This window comes from Balaenoptera acutorostrata, chromosome 4 (assembly GCF_949987535.1).
Source record: "Balaenoptera acutorostrata chromosome 4, mBalAcu1.1, whole genome shotgun sequence".
Classification (NCBI taxonomy): Eukaryota; Metazoa; Chordata; class Mammalia; order Artiodactyla; family Balaenopteridae; genus Balaenoptera; species Balaenoptera acutorostrata.
The window spans coordinates 55,127,217-55,148,028 of record NC_080067.1 but is presented as its reverse complement, the minus strand read 5'-3'; the positions used below and the strand labels follow the sequence as shown (position 1 = coordinate 55,148,028).

The 20,812-nt window shown below is 36.7% G+C and overlaps 1 protein-coding gene across 1 annotated transcript; it reads left to right on the top strand.

Annotated features, from left to right (window-relative positions):
* The first annotated feature begins 1,018 nt into the window (after positions 1 to 1,018).
* On the top strand, positions 1,019 to 18,353 carry EIF5A2 (eukaryotic translation initiation factor 5A2). Its single transcript, XM_057545855.1, has 5 exons — positions 1,019 to 1,153; positions 1,844 to 2,043; positions 2,592 to 2,696; positions 12,953 to 13,084; positions 13,674 to 18,353. The coding sequence occupies exons 2-5, from the start codon at positions 1,879 to 1,881 to the stop codon at positions 13,731 to 13,733; spliced, it is 462 nt and encodes a 153-aa protein (XP_057401838.1). The 5' UTR covers positions 1,019 to 1,153; positions 1,844 to 1,878; the 3' UTR covers positions 13,734 to 18,353.
* Positions 18,354 to 20,812: the final 2,459 nt, after the last annotated feature.

Here is a 20,812-nt window from a genome sequence, read left to right as displayed (position 1 = left end):
CACATAGGAAAGTGAGAAATGGGATTTTTCATGAGACAACAATACAAAATCACAGGGCCACATAAACTGGGGTAAAGGTCACCTCTCCAAGGTAGGAGAATGTGGTGGGTTGTGAAACCACTGAGAAAAGGAGAACGCATCTCTAAGAATCTCGATCCTAAACCTATTGAAGTCGCTATCGGCTCCACATTGATTCCAAGACAACCCAGCTGGTCTAACGAGGTACGGACATACCTCAAACTCAAATGCCAATGGCAGGAGGAAGGAAGAGCTGCGTCTGGCAGAACATCTTTCTGCTGGACAATGCAGTAGGAGTCAGACAACCATTCGCCTCCAAAACTCCATAACAGCCTCTGATGTGAGGAGTGAGGTCATTTCACCGCTGCTTTTTATGTCTCGGACGTCTCAGGAGTTGCCACCCCTGAGAGAGCTGCTGATCCTGGCGGAGCTGCAGCGGCAGTGGCTGCTGGGATCTCATCATGGGTGGCTAGGGTCCCCTGCAAAACCCACAGTGGGAGCCACGTAATAAAATACTGCACTCGGGCTCTTCCTCGAGGAAGAAGCATGGTTTTCAACGCCAAGTAGGGCTGCAAGTTGGGCCAGAAGTTGGAACACAAAGTTCCCTCCACAGCCACGAGGCACAACCATTGAAGGCCCACGCCTCGAGAGTTCTGGCAGCCGTCACATGACAACCGCCACGCGCCTGAGAGCAAGGGCCACCGAGTGCGTGGCTTGGTTCTTGTTAACTTCGACTGGGACCTGAACATAACGAACCTAAAAGTTTGAGGGAGCAAGTTTCCTTGCCGGCGAGTTTACCCTCAGCAACCGAACTCCAGAAAGTGCTCTTCACGCCGGAAGTGCACTAATCCGCAGCACGTGGGGTTGCCAGGGCGCTCTTCACGTGACTGGGAGGGGCCTCGGGAACCTTGTAGCCAATGGTAGCGCGAGAGGGCGGTGCCTATGACGCGCCGGGACCTATCCCGGAAGTAGGGCTGATGTGGGGGCGGGAAAGGGCGGGGAGGCCGGGGTGTGGGAAGTGTGGCGGCCCCGCCCCGTCTCTTGGAACTGCCGCGGTCGCCACCGCTGCCGCCGCCGCAGCTGTGGGGGACTGGCGCGGTTACGCAGGCGAAAGGCGCTCTTTCCCTGCTGAAAGGTGAAGACTCCGGGAAAAGGTGGTGGGGCTGCGACCGGAGCGAGGCAGGGCCGGGGAAGGCGGCCGGAGCCGAGCCCCGACCGTGGAGAGGAGGAAGGATGGAAAGGGGCCCGAGGCGAGCGCGGGACCCGCCAAGGCTCAGGCCCGTGAGGCGCCGGGCCGGGCCGGGGATGCCGGCAGGACAGGGGGCGTCTGAGAGGTCGAAGTGACGGCGCTGCGGGCTGGGGGGAGAAGTGCGCTCCCGCTGCCCGAGGGCCAGGTGCTGCTGGCCAGGTCCTGTTATCTCCATCCTTCGTGGGGACATGAGGCCTGGGCTGGGCCCCCCGCAGTGAGGATCCGGGCGGTGGCGGAGGGCCGGGAGGCGCGGCGCGGTGCGGGAAAGTCACCGGCTCCTCCTGCAGTGGGACGGTGGGGGCCGGCATTTGCTGCCCCCAGCGCGGGTGAGCACCCTGGGCGGGTATCCCCGCCCCCCTCCCCCCAGCGAGCTCTTCTGCGACTTCCCTCCCACCTCCCCACCGAAGGATGGAAAAGTTTGTAAGGCCAGAGTTAGAAAGTCCCCACTGTTCTGGGTGGGTGTTCTATAAATGCAAAAATAATAGATCCATGATGCGTGGCTCGTAACCTCGCCGAAATGAGGCGTTTCCCTGCCTGCATGCCAGTTGTTAAAAAGCAAACAAACTTTTTGCATAGTACCCTCAGAAAAGCAACCATCTCCCCAGCCCACCATGGCGGACGAAATTGATTTCACTACTGGAGATGCTGGGGCTTCCAGCACTTACCCTATGCAGTGTTCGGCCCTGCGCAAAAACGGCTTCGTGGTGCTCAAAGGACGGCCATGCAAAATAGTGGAGATGTCAACTTCCAAAACTGGAAAGCACGGTCATGCCAAGGTAAATGCCCTTCCAGGTCTTTCTTGGTGTTGGGATTTTGATCATTTGTATTCCATTACAGAACATGAGGTTTCTGTAGTTATAAGCGTATAATGACACTTTTTTTTTTTCTTCCCACAATTACTGGGTGATCAGCTATTTGAATACTGAAAGGTAACATTTCCTTCTTGGGCCCTTATAATGTTTCATTAACGGGGAACTGAAACTTTCCTGAATCCTAGTGACTTAGACAATCCATTCAGTTTACAAATGAGAAAACCTGCTCTAACATCATTCTAACGAACCTAAATTCATTTTTCTTAATCACCCTTATGATTGAATTACTAGAGTATATGATATTGGGTCTTGATATGTCATGATACTGTCTAGTTGTTCACTGCTTCTCAGTTGTATGACCACTACATTTATTTTTTTAAGAAAGTAAAATTAGATGACCTTGGAAGGAGAAAGAATCTGTCATAATCAGCTTTGGTATTATGCATCTGTGTAGGTAATGAGTGATATCTTGGCAAAGATTAAACAGTTTCCTGTTCTCCCGTCTCTGTTAGGTTCACCTTGTTGGAATTGATATTTTCACGGGCAAAAAATATGAAGATATTTGCCCTTCTACTCACAACATGGATGTTCCAAATATTAAGAGAAATGATTATCAAGTAAGTACTAATTTCCTTTAGAATGCTGCTTGTTTCCTAAAGGTGCAAATACTTTTTACTGTCCATTGTAATTTAATAAAACCCACAAGTAGTTTTGTAGGTTTTTCTAACCAATTGTTAAGTACCACTTATTTTAGAAATTGGAGAAATAGATAGTGCTATTTAACACTTGTACCTTATCTAGGATGACTGCTAGTTTGCCACTGTTTAACATTCTTGCATTTTAAAAAATTTGAACACTTATTATTTCTCAAATCAAGTTACTCCATATTGTGAGTCCAATGTTTAGTAAAAATACTATTTTCTTTGTTGTAAATTGTTTCTCTTTGTCGTAAATACTTTCCAGGTATTTCTTTTCCCTTACCAGACCTAAGACTCTCAAGAAATTATTGGAATTCATGTTCCACCAACCAAGTTTGTGTGTATTAGTGAATGTGTGTCAGAATTTGGTATTCTTAAATAGGGAAATAAGTTGAAAGCCATACATACAAAGGATAAAGTGTATGGTCACTGAATTTGGTGAAGAAAATACAAAAACTTCGTAATTGTTTTATTTGTATTCAGTGACCATGCTGTGGCCTTTTGTTAAATTATAGGTATAAACTGCAAGTTTTAGTTCCAATTATGCATTTGGATAAGTCATGTTTAATGATAGCATTTTCTCGTTTGGAGTATTGATGGTAACCAAACCATTGACCTCATAGAATGTGGGAGCTCAGATTAATCATAACTAAAGTCTTTCTTGAAAGTCTGCAATTTCTTTATCAAGCATACTATATATAGAACTCTTTTCATTTTACATAGTGAAAAATACAAGTGTGACACTCGAATTCGTTTTACCCAATTTAAACTTGTTCCTTTCTATACCTCATATTGTGTTGTATAATTTTTAAAGAATGTCACCATTAACTGCAATTATCCAATGATTTCCTTTTACTTTTTGTCCATATGTAAACATATTTTTGCACAGTTTTAATCTAGTTAGCAGTTTTATATTTTCATTTTCCCACTTACAAATGTTTTCTAGGTTGCTTTGGAGTCTTCATAGAAATTTGAATTGTCTTAGTATAATAATAGCAAGATTTTTTTTAAGTCAGGCAGATCTGAGTTTTGATCTAGTTCTGCCACTTTCAACCTGGGTGATGTTGGAAAATTACGCAACCTCTCTGAGCCTCAGTCTTCTCATCTACAAAGGAGGGATAATATGAAGATTAATGAGAAAATGTACCCCATAATTCCCTCATAAGTAGATATGTACCAAAAAGTAGTTTTTTTTCTGCTTCCCCTTTTCCTTTATAAAAACTTCACTTAATCATTCCATATTCTTGGAGCACCTAATTTAGACATGGCATATAGTGGACGCTCAATAAACATTTGTTAAATGCATACATGACTACTCAATGAGGTAAAGATAGTACAGCCAACTGAAGCTAAGCATAGAATTTTCTTTTGCCAAAAATAGATTTCTGTTTTCATCCTTAATGTGTGAATGCTTTGAATATTCAATATTCATTAATATTCATTCAATATACAATGCTTTTGCCCTTGAGTGTTTCAGAAAGATGGTATCAGTAGTTCAGATGACTACTACTGTGATCAAATTAGCCAGTCATTGATTGGAGCTCAAGATTTAACATAAAGGAAAATTTTGGTTTGGGTTTTATTTTGAGATAAAGCAGGACCTGGACTAGGATGAGGGGTATGAGGTGAGTGAGGCCCTTGCCTCAAGCACACAATTTTATATAAAGACAGTACCAGAAACAATGCCAAGCTACACAGGGGCCTGATCCTGTCTGATATTTTGTTCATTATAGAATTTATGCATTAATTCTAATTTTTAAAAATAGTACATTAACCTGATCACTGAGGGGTGTGTCTGTGTGTGTGTGTGTGTGTGTGTGTGTGTGTGTGTGCGTGTGCGCGCGCCACCTTAAATTTTGCACCCAAGACAAGTGCCTCACTTGCCTTGCCGTAGTCCCAGCCTTTGGCATGTAGTCTGTGTTCCAGAGCGGATAAGAGAATGACTCAAGCCTAACAGTCTGGGTCCAGATCCTTGCTTTGGCACTTACTAACTGCATGACCTTGGTTGGCAAGTTATTTAATCTCTCACCTGCCTTTCTTTATAAAATAAGGATAAGAATGATAAACTCCTCATGGAATCACTGTGAGGTTTAATTAGTTAATTCTTAGAATAGTGCCTTGCAGAGGGAGCACTCAGTGATCACATCCCTTCGTTATCAAGTCACCATAGAATACTTATTTCTGTTCATTAAAAAAAATTAGTTCCATGAGCCTTTCCAGTTATATTTATTGTCCTGTGGTGGTCTTCACTCACCTTTCCAAGTGCCTTGATTAAATTTCTACTTATTATTTAGCTACATGTAGTCCTTTATATTTGCTGAATTCAGTATTTCAAGTGCCAGTTTGACAGTCAGCTAAAGTGAAATATATATATCTGTTCATTATAATAATTGAAAAGTAAGTGTTTAGGAAAAGAAATGTATCAATATTTACAATTTTAATTTTACATATTTTAACATAAGTTCAGAATGAAAGGAAAATTGTCTCCTAAATTCCATTCCAAGATGTAGCTTGGATTGGAATTGCTAATTTCCATCACTTCCCCCAAAAGTAGTTATGGTTATCTGGGGCTCACTGATGGTGTAAAATACAAATACACCCAGACACCTTTGGGAATCCCCAGACTCTTAAATATAGAAACGCTTGTTCAGACTCTGGTACGCACTTGAGTCATATTTCTTTAGAAAGTTCTGTGTTCCTGTGCACTACACCACAAGTTAAATGCCTTTTCTGCATTTACTCAAGTTTTACCTGTCATTTAAAGACCACTTTTCAGAAGGAAAGCTAATCACTACAGGACATGTTAAAGTGTATATTGTGCATCTTTGGATTATTGATGAATTGCCAAAACTGTGAATATTAAATCCTAGTATATTCTTCAAATAAGTGATATGTCTTTTGGATATGGAGTTGAATTTTGTTGTTGCAACTTAAAATAGAACAACAAAGAAAATAATGATGCTATGAATTCCTTGTGCCTAAAGTCTTTTTATAATTTATACCCGTTCTGTGGAATCTTTGTGTTCCCTGTTAAAAGCAGTCTTTCTTTGGAGTAGAAAACCTCTAAACCAGCAGATCCCAGTACTGCAGGGACAAGAAACAGATATTTTGCTACAGTATTATTAAGGGTGATAGTGAGAAGAGCCTCCTACCTTTGGTTCCTAGACCTGTGTATTCTACCTATGGGAGAAATAGTACCATATATTGGAATATATTTAACCTGTAAAACAGCACCCAGGCCGGCCCAGAGAGTGTCATTCAGCAGGAGGCAAAGATGAGTCTTCAGTAGGCAAACGCACACAGGCAAACTGTCTTAGAATGATGGAGGACACGGACCAGTGAATGCTCTGAGCATTGTCCTGTTGTCTTTTTATTTTGCCTGTCAAATGAATTTTTTAGCCAGAAATGATACTATGTGAGGTACTGACAGTAATGTGACTGTCTACACATCCTCAGATGAGATCTTAGCAGAAGCACTGCAGGCAGCAAAGGCAAGTTTATATGTGGAGTAAGGATCTATTACAGTGAGCACAAACTGCTGCCTCTTCCATGATGGAGGGAGTACAGTGTTACCAGGTAGCTGGCTCTTCCCCCGGGGAAATAGTGCCATATCAGGGACTCTGTGTTGGTCTCTGCTGTGAGGTACCAGCAGTGGCTGTGGTCAGATCAGCCTTGGTGAGAGAAAACCGGTGTCGCTGAGCCCATGCCACCATGGCCAATTGTTTGTGAGCCAATTGAACAAGGACTGGGAAGACTACAAAAAGAAGTTAAATGACATTCACAGGTAGAATCATCTTGTCACCTAATTGTCTGCCTGCTCGGTAGCATGTCCCCTTGGTAAGCATTTATATGGACACATTCTCTAACTATTTGGAGAGGTCCCTCCACGTACCACTTTCCCAGACCTTATTGTCAGCAATTTTCCCATCTTTTTCTTTCAGTTTTGTTGACCTTCCATCCATACTCTTAGCCCTTGCCCATAATCAATGTAAATCCAAACCTTTGGTTCCCTCTTCTTTCAAGTCCAGTACATGAAGTTCTCACCCCCACTGTCTTTCAGGGCCACCTCTGAATAGTTTCATCAGACTATGCATAACCATCTAGAAACCATTCTGAATTTTGTTTTTCAGTCAGCTGGTAATAGGGAACTCCCCACAAAGTCATTGGTACAAGTTGAGGGAGAAATTGTGGATGTTGCAGAAGAAGGTGCTTCTGAGTCTCATACAACTTGTTGGTGCCTTCAAGAGCTGCTCAAGTTGATCTCACATATGCAGCTTCCGCTTGATGATGGAGTGCTGCTGTGCATACCCAACTTTATGGCTTGGTGTGTCAGATAACACTCTAGTTGATGATAGCGTTATTTCCTTGTGTTGTCTGATAACAATGATCAAACATTCAGTTCCCCCAGGGACCAGCAGCTCTAAAGAAGTAGCTTGAGAGTGCTGGGGGAAGAGGAAAAGGAAGAAGGAGAAAGGAGGAGGTCTTACCTAAAGGTCTGACTGTTTTGAAATAGATTGAGAAATAAAATTAAATTCAGAAATTAGGGCTAAGGCACCTGTAATGATGCTATTCCTTCTCCAGCCTTCTTCTGTTGTATACCAATAATACAAATACAAGCAAAAAAGTTCCCCCATAATTCTCCTTTTTCATGTTCTTTCTTACCAGACCACATCATGGTTAGAATCTGCAGTCACTTACTCTCCCCATATCCTTCCTTTTAGTTCATGCTTTGCTTCCTCAGCTCCCTGTACCCCCAACTATTTAGTGGTTACAGTGCTCTTTCTAGAATTCTTATATACCATAGCATTTTTCTTTTTTACTTTTTATTGTGGACATTTTCAAAATATGATGAACCTCACGTACCCATCATCCACCTTCCACAATTATCAGTACATAACCAGTTTTGTTTCATCTATACCCCACCATCTATTTTTATTTCCTGTACCCTCTACCTCTTGTTTATTTTGAAGCTAATTCCAGATATTATATCATTTATCATTTCATCTGCAAATATTTTGCTACACATTTTTAAAAGGTAAGGGCTGTAAAAAATAAAAAGCATACTGTGGCACCCCCAAAATTAGTAATTCCTTAATATCTTCAAATATCCAATCAATATCTACATTTTCCTAATTGTCTTGGTTTTTTTGTTTGCGTTTTGCTTTTTCAGATGTGATAGTTACTGTTTTTGTTTTACAGTTTTTCTAAATCAGGACCTAAATAAAGTACACGCATTGAAATTGGTTGAGGTATCTCTTAAATCTACTTTATAGGTTCTCCTCTCTCAGACGTGTATTTGAGTCTCTCTTCCCTCTCTTTCCTCCCTTCCTTCTTTCTCCCTCTCTCTCTCTCTTCCCCTCCATTTTCGATGAAGAAACTAGATAAGTTGTTCTGTAGACTTCCACGCAGTCTGTATTTTGCTAATTGCATTTCCTTTGTCCCACATATTTCCTGAAAATTGATAATTAGACGTACAGACTCGATCAGATCCACTTTAGATTTTTATTTTCTTCTTCTTTTCTTTAACAAAAATTACTCCATAGGTGATATTCTGTGCAACCATCAAGTAAATGAGTCTAATGGTTTCATTTTTTTTTTTTTAATTTATTTTTTGCTGCGGTGAGTTTTCGTTGCTGTGTGTGGGCTTTCTCTAGTTGTGGCGAGTGGAGGCTACTCTGCGTTGCCGTGCGCAGGCTTCTCATTGTGGTGGCTTCTCTTGTTGCAGAGCACAGGCTCTAGGCGCACGGGCATCAGTATTTGTGGCACGTGGGCTCAGTAGTTGTGGCTTGTGGGCTCTAGAGCGCAGGCTCAGTAGTTGTGGCAGAAGGGCTTAGTTGCTCTGCAGCATGTGGGATCTTCCTGGACCAGGGCTCGAACCCGTGTCCCCTGCATTGGCAGGCAGATTCTTAACCACTGCGCCATGAGGGAAGCCCCTGATGGTTTATTTTTTTGTGATGTTATTAGATATGTAATAATTGCCTCAATCCATTAATTTATTAAAGGAGACAAAGTAATAATCTGTTACTTTTTTTTTCTTTAAAAGCCAGAACACTTCTATAAGAGAAAGTTTCCTTCAGCTTTTTTGTTTACACTGTGGTACAGTATATAATAGGAAAGCCAATATAAATACTTGATTCTTTCCCTTTAAGTACCAGTTTTCAAAATTAGTTGGTTTCCTGGCATCTACTGAAGATGACCAGTGAAATTTTTTTTTTCACTATGAACTCAAGCATTTAAACACATTTGTGTTTCAGTCCATTGTAGTTATTATCATTATTGATTCTCAAATTGTTCTTTCTTTATTCCGGACCTTGTTCTGGTTAGCTCCTGAATCCCTTTGATATGGATCTAGTCGTCTTTAATAGCACCATGCTTTCTCATCCTGTATACTTCCTACTCTGTACCTGGAATTATCCATTTTCCCAGGAGTCCTATGGAGAGAAATAGCACCATACATTGGATTCTTTTAGTAGGAAGTGACAGATACCACATTCTGGTACTAGGATTTTGGGTGTATGGTATAATTTCAGATGTCATTCAGCAGCTTGCTACACCACTGCATGCCTGACTCCTGTATTACAAGTTTTCTGACCCTGCCCTCTCCTGTCTCCTTGCTTGCTATTAGCAAAATGATTGCTCTGTCTACCAAAAAAAAAAATTGTTCATAAACATCTCAGAGTTATCAAATAAATAGATTGCTTACAGGTGAAGGATCAGAAGGAAATATTTAGAATTGACTTATAACTGTTTTCTTACCATCCTCTCCTTCCAACTCTACAGCGTCAGAGAGGGCTTTGAGGGAAGATTGAAAAAGTTGCACAGAAATATGCTTGAAACACAAAAATGACACCGTTAGCTATTTTTTTCAAGATTGAAAATTACAAAAGGGGAAGTGGTACGTTGAGAGAGGAAAAATCTTGCAGATACTACCTTAGCCAGGTGATCAAAGTTAATATCACCAGTAATAGGACATAGTGACATAATTTGTCTCTTGATGTGATACTCTGAGGACACATCATATATGTAGTAATCCTTCCAAAAATGCACTAGCTGAATCATTAGGAAACAAACTCAAACTGGGCAACATTCTATAATACAGTGAACCTGTGCTCATCAAAAATGTCAATGTCATGCAACACAAAGGGTCAGGAACCGTTCCAAATTAAGAGACTAAACTGACATGACAGCCAGATAAATACAAGGCATGATCCTGGAGTTGGAAGGGAAAAATTGTTATCGAAGACAGTATTGGGACAATTGGCAAATTTGAATATGGACTATATATTGAATAATATGTTAGCAATATTGAATTCCCTGATTTTGAAAAATAAACTGTGGTTATGTAAGAATATGTCCTTGTTCTTGGGAAAAACACAGTGAAGTATTATTGCTGAAGAGTCATGATGTTTGAAACTTACTCTCAAATGGTTCAGCAAAAATAAGAGAATAAGAATGTGTATGGTATGCATTTTATATATTCCATATATACAGAGAGGGAAAAAAAGCACGTGGTTAAATGTTAACAAAGAGTAAATCTAGGTAAAAGATAAAGGATTTCATTGCATTATTTTTGCACCTTTTCTCAATATCTGAAAACTTTTAAATAAATAATTTATTTAAGAAGATCAAATAATTCATTTTTATTATTTAATTTTACTTTTCTGTAGCTTAGCTTTATTTTTGAAATTTTAAATTTTATTTCTATAGCAATTTATTTTAATGTTTAATATTTATAAATATATATTTTAGTAGATGTTTTATAATATGTCTGTATCTTTTTGTATTTGAAATGCTTTAAATTTCATCCCATGGCTTATTTTATTAATTCTTTTTAAAAAATAAAATACCATATAAATACCAAAATATCAGTATTATTATTTGGTTTATGTGGTTCAGTCACTAGTGGAGTGGGAACCTTTAACTCTTGAAATTGACAGGTTCTACTTCAGGGAATTGTTAAAAGAGCTGAAATAAAAAAGATGAGCCTGTGGTTAATTGTTTAAAAATTACACTTCTGTCTCCACCTCCTTGCTTCCCGCTTTTCTGCCAACTACCTCACAAATGTTTGAGTGATCAAAAGATTAATTAAAAGTGTTTGTGGTGCCTCAGTAGGATGGTTTTTTGTTTTTGAGATTGTAGACATGTGCAAAAACTGAAATCTCCGGTGGTAGGTGGGGTTTCTGTGGAAAGCCATTGCCAGAGTTGGTAGTGCCATAGAGGAGAGCTTTGAAACTCTACCTCTGTGGTATGCCTGTGTTATGTCATAGTGGCTGAAGGGGACCAGGGACCATGTCTTTAACTCTTTTTGTGTATGTCAATGGTAGCATCTGGTATGCTGGGTGATTGCCTTTTATAAAACCTGTTAGACAAATGGGACCTAATGAAACTTAAAAGCTTCTGCACAGCAAAGGAAACCATAAACAAGACAAAAAGACAACTCCCAGGATGGGAGAAAATAATTGCAAATGAATCAACAGACAAGGGATTAATCTCCAAAATATACAAACAGCTCATGCAGCTCAATATCAAAATAACAAACAATGCAATCAAAAAATGGGCAGAAGACCTAAATAGACATTTCTCCAAAGAAGACATACAGATAGCCAAGAGGCACATGAAAAGATGCTCAACATCACTAATTATTAGAGAAAAGCAAATCAAAACTACAGTGAGGTATCACCTCACACCAGTCAGAATGGCCATCATCACAAAATCTACAGACAATAAATGCTGGAGAGGGTGTGGAGAAAAGGGAACCCTCTTGCACTGTTGGTGGGAGTGTAAATTGATACAGCCACTATGGAGAATAGTATGGAGGTTCCTTAAAAAAGAAAAATAGAATTACCATATGACCCAGCAATCCCACTACTGGGCATATACCCAGAGAAAACTATAACTCAAAAAGACACATGCACCCCAGTGTTCATTGCAGCACTATTTACAATAGCCAGGTCATGGAAGCAACCTAAAGGCCCATCGACAGACGAATGGATGAAGAAGATGTGGTACATATATACAATGGAATATTACTCAGCCACAAAAAGGAATGAAATTGGGTCATTTGTAGAGATGTGGATGGACCTAGAGACTGTCTTACAGAGTGAAATAAGTCAGAAAGAGAAAAACAAATATCGTATATTAACGCATATACGTGGAATCTAGAAAAATGGTACAGATGAACCTGTTTGCAAGACAGAAATAGAGACACAGATGTAGAGAACAAATGTACGGACACCAAGTGGGGAAAGGGCGGGTGGGATGAACTGGGAGATTGGGATTGACATATATACACTAACTAATATGTATAAAATAGGTAACTAATGAGAACCTGCTGTATAGTACAGGGAACTCCACTTCGTTGTACAGCAGAAACTAACACAACATTGTAAAGCAACAATACCCTGATTAAAAAAAAAATTGTTAAAATTCTAGGCACACTGATGGTGTACATGCTTTTAGAATAAATTAATGTGGCCTGGCAGGTTCCTCATACCTGTAATGAAAGAAATTCAATGATATCAATACTGTTCTTTTTTGCAGGTTAGGTTGATGACTGGTTTTGTTTCATTAATGTCATCAACAAGCTAATGTTTTTCTTTTTTAAAAAATCTAGTGTTGTTAGCAGTGAGCTGGAGACCAAAAATTTTCCACTTCAGTTTGTTCATAATCAAATTATAAAACACATTGTTTGTAATCGTGAAAAACTGAAAATAACTTTTATGCCCATTAATACAAAAATGGTTAAATCAGTTACAGTATAACTTTGCAGTTGTGAAGTGATTAGAGAGACTAAGTTAGGTCCATATTTTCCAAAACGGAAAGATTTCTAAGACATATTAAGTGAAAACAACTTGCTGAAAAATACTTATAATATCCCATTTATTTTTTAAAGCAACTACATATTGTGTACATAAATTCAGGATACTCTATTAAAAAGCCTAAACTGTTTAATAACGTAGAGATTTGGGGGAGGGGAGAGTGCAGGAAGGAATGAACTTATATTTTTTGTCTATACCTATTTTATGCTTTTGTATGTGTAGCATTCTTAAGCACTAAAAATTTATTAATGTATTACTGTGTACTTATACAAATTAATATAGTTGGCAGTTTGTGTAAAAATTACAAAGTAGTGGGTGTAATCTAATCAGTGCAAATGATATAATTTCTTTCAATAGCTGATATGCATACAGGATGGTTACCTTTCCCTGCTGACAGAAACTGGTGAAGTTCGTGAGGATCTTAAGCTGCCAGAAGGTGAACTAGGCAAAGAAATAGAAGGAAAATACAATGCAGGTGAAGATGTGCAGGTACAGACCTATGGAGAGATTGTTTTTTTAAATCATTTTATAAAAACTTTGACCTAAACTAGTTAGCATAAAATACTATAGGTGAAATATTGCTTTTAAATATTGATGAAATGTTGAAAATGATCTCTAGAACTAGGCAGTTTTCCCCTGATACCTTTTACCATGGCCATTACCAAAGAAAGTATCAAAGTTCATTTTTTACTACATAGACACTGTCAACCCTGAATTTGTTTTGAAGATCAGCCTGAACTATTCTTAAGGATGAGAAAGGATGTTATGGGAATACTAATGAGTGAAGGTGACTTACTTTATCTTTGTTATAACTCTCAGAAGTATAACATCTAATAAGTATTGAAACATTTATAGTTCTTATTCTCCTGTTCCCTGGAATTTTTCTTAAAAACCACAATTTGAGAAATTTAGCTTTAGAAAACTGTAAAAAAAAGTAGATTATTTGGTCTTGGAATACCTCTTTACAAAATCAATATGTATAAAATATCCACAAATATCCAATGTATGATGAATTAACTATATCTTATATATGTATTGCCTTTTGAATAAATTTTTGCCTACATTTTTTTCCTTCTAGGTGTCTGTCATGTGTGCAATGAGTGAAGAATGTGCCGTAGCCATAAAGCCCTGCAAATAAATGGGAACATCAGGCATGAGCAAAATGTTTAGGTCTGGATCAACTGCAGATCTAAAGTTTGGTTCTAAGTTGTCACCAAAGCTATGGCATTCATAAGCAACCTCATTTCTTTTTTAATTGTTTTGAAATTGTGCTGAGTTAGTTTTGCAGGCAATTCGTAATTTAAAAAAATGATCAAGATGTATAATTCTTTTTTTTAAATTTTGTAGGTGTCTTTCCTATAACTTTCCTGTGGTTTTCAGTATGTAAGTCTAAGAAACAGACAAGATAGCTTCAGAAGATGTGATTTGTCTGAGCAAATCGTTCCTAAATTTTAGTTAAATGATAAATAAACCAGGGTTTTAAATCAAACAATGTAGCATCTAGTGGTATTGAAGCACCACATTTAAGTTGAATTGCTCTGCATTAATTTCAAACTTAATATCATAGAATAAGTAGATTATGGATTGGAATTGTCAGAGTTTCAGCATGGGTGTGGCAAGTACAGATCCTTAAAAATCATGTTATCAAAAAGTGCCAGTTATCTTAGTAACCATGTGCAGCCCACCTGTATTACCTCAGTCATTCTGTTCTTTGCCAAATTGCTGGTAGACTTAATATAACCTATATTATGGTGATTTTAGTACTTTCTTGTGGTTGACAGAGGCATTAAACTGTTTTGTGACTGTTAGCAGGTCATATTGTAAGGAAGACACAAAGGACAGTGGCAAAGGATGTTGGTTAAAGCTATAGGTTTTTATTTGAGGCCTTTGTATTCAACATAAAAATAGGAAGTTTCCATTTGTGTTTTTGCCTTTAACTCTTGTTTTCTCTCTCTTTATTTAAAGGAGTGACCTGCTTTACAGGATACTATGCAGTACTTTTTATTAATTATGTTGAATAAATGTTGGTATTTGTAGTAGTCACTCCTTTTCAGCCATTTTTAAGTAGACTTTTTTGACATCAAAATATTTGTTAGACAAAACTGGAAATTCTTACTTTAAATTGATTTGGAACATTTGTTCAATTTATGTACGTTTTTTCTAACATGAAAGTGAATCATAGAAGAAAAGTCACTTTGTGTGATAATTATTATTTAACTTAAGAAGTATATGTATTTTATCTGATTGTCATGTGACTTAATTCAGTTACTGGTGTGAAATATATCTAGGAAAAAATTCTATAAACAATTATTTAAAGAAGTATTTTAGGTGATTCTGCTACATTTCTGTTTAGTCTTTTGGATCATATATCTATATTTCCAGAATTCTAGGCATTGTCACAGTTTATGAGGACCTTTGACTCAATACCAGTTATTATATTGCAGTGCAACTTAGAACAAAATCACCATTTCAGTAATAACTTCATTCTCTAAGACTCATTATGAGACCTCTCTCATCATACTTTGACTTCTAAAAGGCCTTTGTACCTATCATCTAGAAGAAAATATGTATGATGCTGTAACTGGTCTACTCAGTGACTGGAAATAGCATTAGGAGCAGAAGATCCCGAAGTTTTAGTTACTTAATTTGCGCACACTTTTAAATGTTGTATTGGCCTCAGCAAACCCATTTGGAGAAGAAGCAAGATACTTTAAGGAAATGCAAGAGGAATTTTAAAGCACAAGAAATATGGAGGTTGTAGTTAATCATTTTCAGTATAACATTTTAGCTTTTCCCATCCAAAGCACAGTTAGTAATTAGACTAAATTCTTTCCAGTATTCCATTTAAGTGTCTACTACATACTGCTCTAGTTTTTTAGTACTCTGTAATACGTATCTTACTTGTGACTGGTTGGCATTGTTACCCACAGGAACTCCAGAAAGTTATCAATCTGTGTTACTTGCTGGTCATTCATATGACCCCAGTTAACCACACTAGTGTTCTGGTTTAGTATTAATTCTGGATTGACATGCCCTTGTTCTTCATAATTTGTCAAACTTCACATAAATATATTTTCAATTGTGAGATAAGTGTATATAAATTGTAATAACACATCTGTACCTTCATATCTTGAATGGCAAAAGCTATTTATGCTTAAATATTTCATTTTAAGTACCATAATGAAGTTTAAATACTCTTCTGTCATATAGTTAATTATAAGTATAGATTTTAAAGATATGGGACTGTTTATTTTCACATAAGTTAGTACATGTTTCTCTAGAACAATATATTTCATTTAGAAAAGCTTTATAAGTTGTATTAAAAGGAAGCAGGAAACATATTTTTTAACAGAACAGAAGTGACTTCATTCTTTTTTGACATCAGAAATGTTAAAAGTTGATTCCTAGTATTTGTTGTACTTTTTGTAGCAAATGTTAAATGTCAAAGTTACCATGTATAGAATGTAGACTGTCACCTTGATAGATTATACAGTGATACCTTTTTGTCTGTAGGCATTTCACCAATTTATATACAATATTATAGTAACAAGTGGAATATTTGTTTCCTTCTAGAACAACATATTTTATTTCTACTGTGAAGACTTTGTTTTACCTTATTCGCTACAAAGTTGTATACCCTCTGAAATAGATCAAATTACTGCTACTTTGACTTAGCATTTGCATCATGAACATAATTATGATGTTTCTTTCATGCTCCCCTCCAAGGGCTGTCAGTCACTTGAAATTATTGCTAACCAAGCTCTTGAATCCGTTTCCATTTATGGTAAAAAATTCTGTACCAATGCTTTATAACAATTATCAAAACTCTCCTGCAGCCAGAGCATGAAATTTTTAATAAGAGATGCTGCAATAAAATGTTTAGGCTATAAAATTTGGGGACACAACTTTTCATTATAGCACAATGAGTGTGCATGTGCACACATAGCTTTGTATGTTTGTTCTTTTTGCAAAGTCGTTCCAACTCTTAAAAGTACTGTAGTCTGGTAGTGCCTCAAATGTTGGTAACTTTTTTTTTTAATTTACAGCTTTTCCAGAATTTGTTTTTGTACTTTAAAGTTTCTCAATTAGATTATTTCTAGTTGAACTGTAATTTGAATGCATTGTTCTCAGGGCTGTTTGCGCTAAGTGCTGAAGTTTCATTATTTCAAAGCTAACTGCCTGAAAGTATATTGCAAATTTTTCCCAAATTGTAATAGAGTGATACATACAAACAAAAATCTGTAATATCAACATACTTAAACCATATACTAAATATTCAAGAAAAAAAATGGGAACATTAGTAACATCAATACTGGAATCTTGCCATATTTTTTTTCATTTTAGAAAAGAATTTGGTAGTCTTATCTTAGACCCTTATCCTTAATGATATATCTGAAAGTATTCCTTTGGCCTGGACCCCAAAGATAGTTTTAGAGCCAAACTTTGATGTGATTCTCAAACATATTTAGGGACAACAGAACAAAAATTCATAGTACTTTTTTGGGTACATTAAAATGTTTACATATTGAATTCTGTAATATGAACTAGGAACAAATTTATTATGAGAAAATATGGCTCTTAAGCAGAAAATGTGCGAACTATAAGCATATTTCCATAAACAGTATATTATATTGAACTGGTCAACAGTTTAAAATTTTCTGATACCATCTAAGCAAAATATTTCATAGTTTTCAAGCCTTTTTTTCTCCTACCATTCAGACAAGTAATAGGCAACAAAAGCTTAAGAAAAATTTATTGTGGAAAATCTTAAAATTGAGAAAATTCAATCTATTAACTTTATTAAATTTTTTTCTCTCAATTGGGTATATGGCATTATTTGATTTTAGCAGGGAACATTTGGATTTAGCTTACGGAACACAGATGTTCTGTTCTGTGGGAACATGACTTGAAGTTCTATATAATGTTTTTTCATTAAATAACCATCTGAACATCAAGGTAACTACCAAGTGAGGTCAAGTGCCTGAAAAGTGCTGTATACATCTAATTAGCATGTTTTCCTTACATGGAAAGATGCATCTTATAGCAATGCATATCAGGCTTTCACGTTCTAAAAACATACTTGCCAAACTTTACCATCCACCACTCTTCCTGTCTCCTTATAACAGGTCGAAACCTATTTTACAGTTGAAAGAGAGATTCCTTTATTTATATAAAGTCCCTAAAACTGTGTCTTGATATTGGCAGACTTAAGTTTATCTTAGTTCAATATTGCACATTTTTAAAACTCTGGATATAAACTTTATTCAGTGATGACTATACAGCTTGTCATAAGTCATAGTTGTGATCATTCTTGAAAGGAATTCTTTACTGTGGTTAATATCTACTATAAATAAGCACTCTTGTGCTTGTTACAAAGTATAATGCAAATTACTAGCTCTATACTGTTTTTGTCCTCCTCTCCAAAAAGAAAATAGTTGAAATGGCATTGTCTAATCCAGTGGCACTTTATTAGTAATACATTTTATTTGTCATAGGTATAAGAGAACTCAAGCTTTTACCTGCAGAGACTCATATGTTTTAGCTAAAACTTTAAAATTGTAAGATTTGTAGTATGGGTATTATTATAATCATGTATTTTACATTTCAAAAATGGGTAAAATTAAAATATTAAGCCTTTGTCTATATTAAAATAATTGTGAAATCCTTTAAAATGTAGATGGTAAACTTAGCAATTATAATTTTTGTTACGTTAAAATATATTTGTCTGTTAACTTCATCAGTTAAATAAAAATAAAGTTAATTTAACAGCTTACACTATTCTTGTATATATACATTCCTAGAAACATTTTCATACTAGAAATTAATTTGTATATTACTGTTAAAAGAAAATCTAACTTGTATTTTTATTTTTTTTATATTTTAGGTTCTTACTATACAGCACCCTAGCTTTACAGCTGGGAATGTTAATTTCTAGATTTTAGTTCCAGATTTAGGTACATTTTTTTTAATCTTTAAATTTTTAATAGTTTTTAAGAATACATAAAATACATGGTTCAAATTCTATAGGTACAAGAATAAATACATCTTCCCATCTTCATCCTCTTTCTGTGCATTCTTCCAGAGATACACAATGCAAGAGAGTTTAGTGGTCCCTTCCCCACCCCTGACCTCCCAGGATCTGAAGTGTTCCTTCTTTACCAGAGTTGCTGTTCTCTTTCCACGGCGATGTGAATGGTGTGATGAGTCCCTGAAGCAAACTCTTCACCATTTTCCCATTCCTCACCATATCTAATCAACACCATCTGGACAGATTCCTCCTGAGGTGGCTCAGCAGTTTCTTCCTTTTATACACTGTACTATTCTAGAACATCTCTGTCACTTCCTGACTTGTGGACAATACCAAGACTTCCAGTGTAGTTGTCACCTCGTATCCATGATCAGTATCACTGTTATCCATAATCTTCCAGATCCAGCAAGCATAATTGGGCAGTGGGAGAAGCACCAAATTAAAGTCGTCCACCCCTTAGCCCCACTCTTTTTTGCCACTTGCAAATACCAGTAGCTTGTTTCCCAGAAGTAGGCATGAGAGGGGTAAAAGAAGAGAGAAAAGGGACTAATTTTATGTTATGTATCAGCCTGTCTGAGTTTCTTCTTCCCACCACCCCAACCTCATATTTAAACATTCTATCCAAACAGGAGGTGTCCTATGGAATTGCCACTTTTAAAACCCCACTGCTTCTCTAAAGTGTGTGTTCCACTGGGAACTTAAAGTATCCATTGCCACAGTGCATTCAGCAGGATCAGTTACAATCACTGGATGTGTATGGGCTCAAAAGAACCCACCTACGAGGTTTTATCAATCCATTTTCCAATTTGAGAGTTATTTCTGAGTCCAGTCAAAATAATTTTTTGCCGCCACCCACGGGTACTACCCAGCATCACAATGACTTGTGTCCCAGTGTTTAGGAGGGCCAAAAAGGCTTGGCAACCACAGTTGCTGTCAGATTCGCAACAAAGATCCTAACTGGGAGAATGGAGGTTTATCTACCTAATAATGCTAGTGTGTCTGCCTTTTTTGGTTCACAGTTATATGTGTGTTTCACTTAAATTATTGTCACTCTAGTTCGTTTTAATTTCTATACAGTTAGTGAGATAAATCTTGGAGAAAAAAAAATATACATGGAATCTTCAGAAAGAAAGGACATTTAGGACACAAAAGTTTCTATAAAGTGGAAAAATAACACTGATACCAGTCCTAAGTGAAATTAAAAACAAAACTAGATGTAGGCTTTGTACCTTGTTAAATTTATTTCAAAATATTTTAAATTTAAAAAAAACTAGAAAATAAAAAGTCTTCTACCTGGAAATTTTAAAACCTATTACGTAATTCTACGATGAAAGGGGTACTACAAAGAATTCCTGAAAGATAATGAAAACACTATATATCAGAATCCATGTAAAGCAGTATAGATGAAAATTTGTAGCCTTAACACCTATATCAATGAAAATGAAAGAATGAACATAAATGAATTAAATTCCTAAATCAAATAACTAGAAAAAAAAACAGCAAAATAAACCAAAAGGGAGCACAAGGGAAGAAATGATAATGATAAAAACAGAATTAGGTGAATAGAAAAATAGCAAATTAAAAAAATAAAATTCTGGTTTCTTGAAAAATTAACAAAATAAACCACTGGCTAATTTAAGGTAAATAGAGGAAGAAAACACAAATGTAAAAAATGAGAAATGACAAGGAGTGACTAATGCAGAGAAAATAAAAATAAATTCTATGCAGATAAATTTGAAAACCTAAATGATATAATTTTTAAGGGAAATATGGTTATTAGAATCAACCTCAGTAGAAACAGAAAGTTTAAACAGAACAATTTTAATAAAAGAAAGAGAGAAACTGTTCAGAAAAAACAAACCAACAGCCAAAAACCAAAACCAGGCAAATTGTTTCACTGGAGAATTTTACCAAACTTTTAGAGACCAGATGGTTTCAAAGTTACATAGATTGTTTTAGAGCATAGAAAATCAGAACTTCTAAATTATTTTTACAAAACAAATATAACATTGATACCTAATCTTGATAAAGTTAACCAAAATAAATACAAGTACTTATGCAAATATCCTAATATACTATACTAGTAGTGATAGACTCAAACCCCACATGAAGAAGATGATACCCACGCCCACATTGAGTTTATATCAGAGATGCAAGAATAACTCAGTATTATGAAATCTATTAATTCA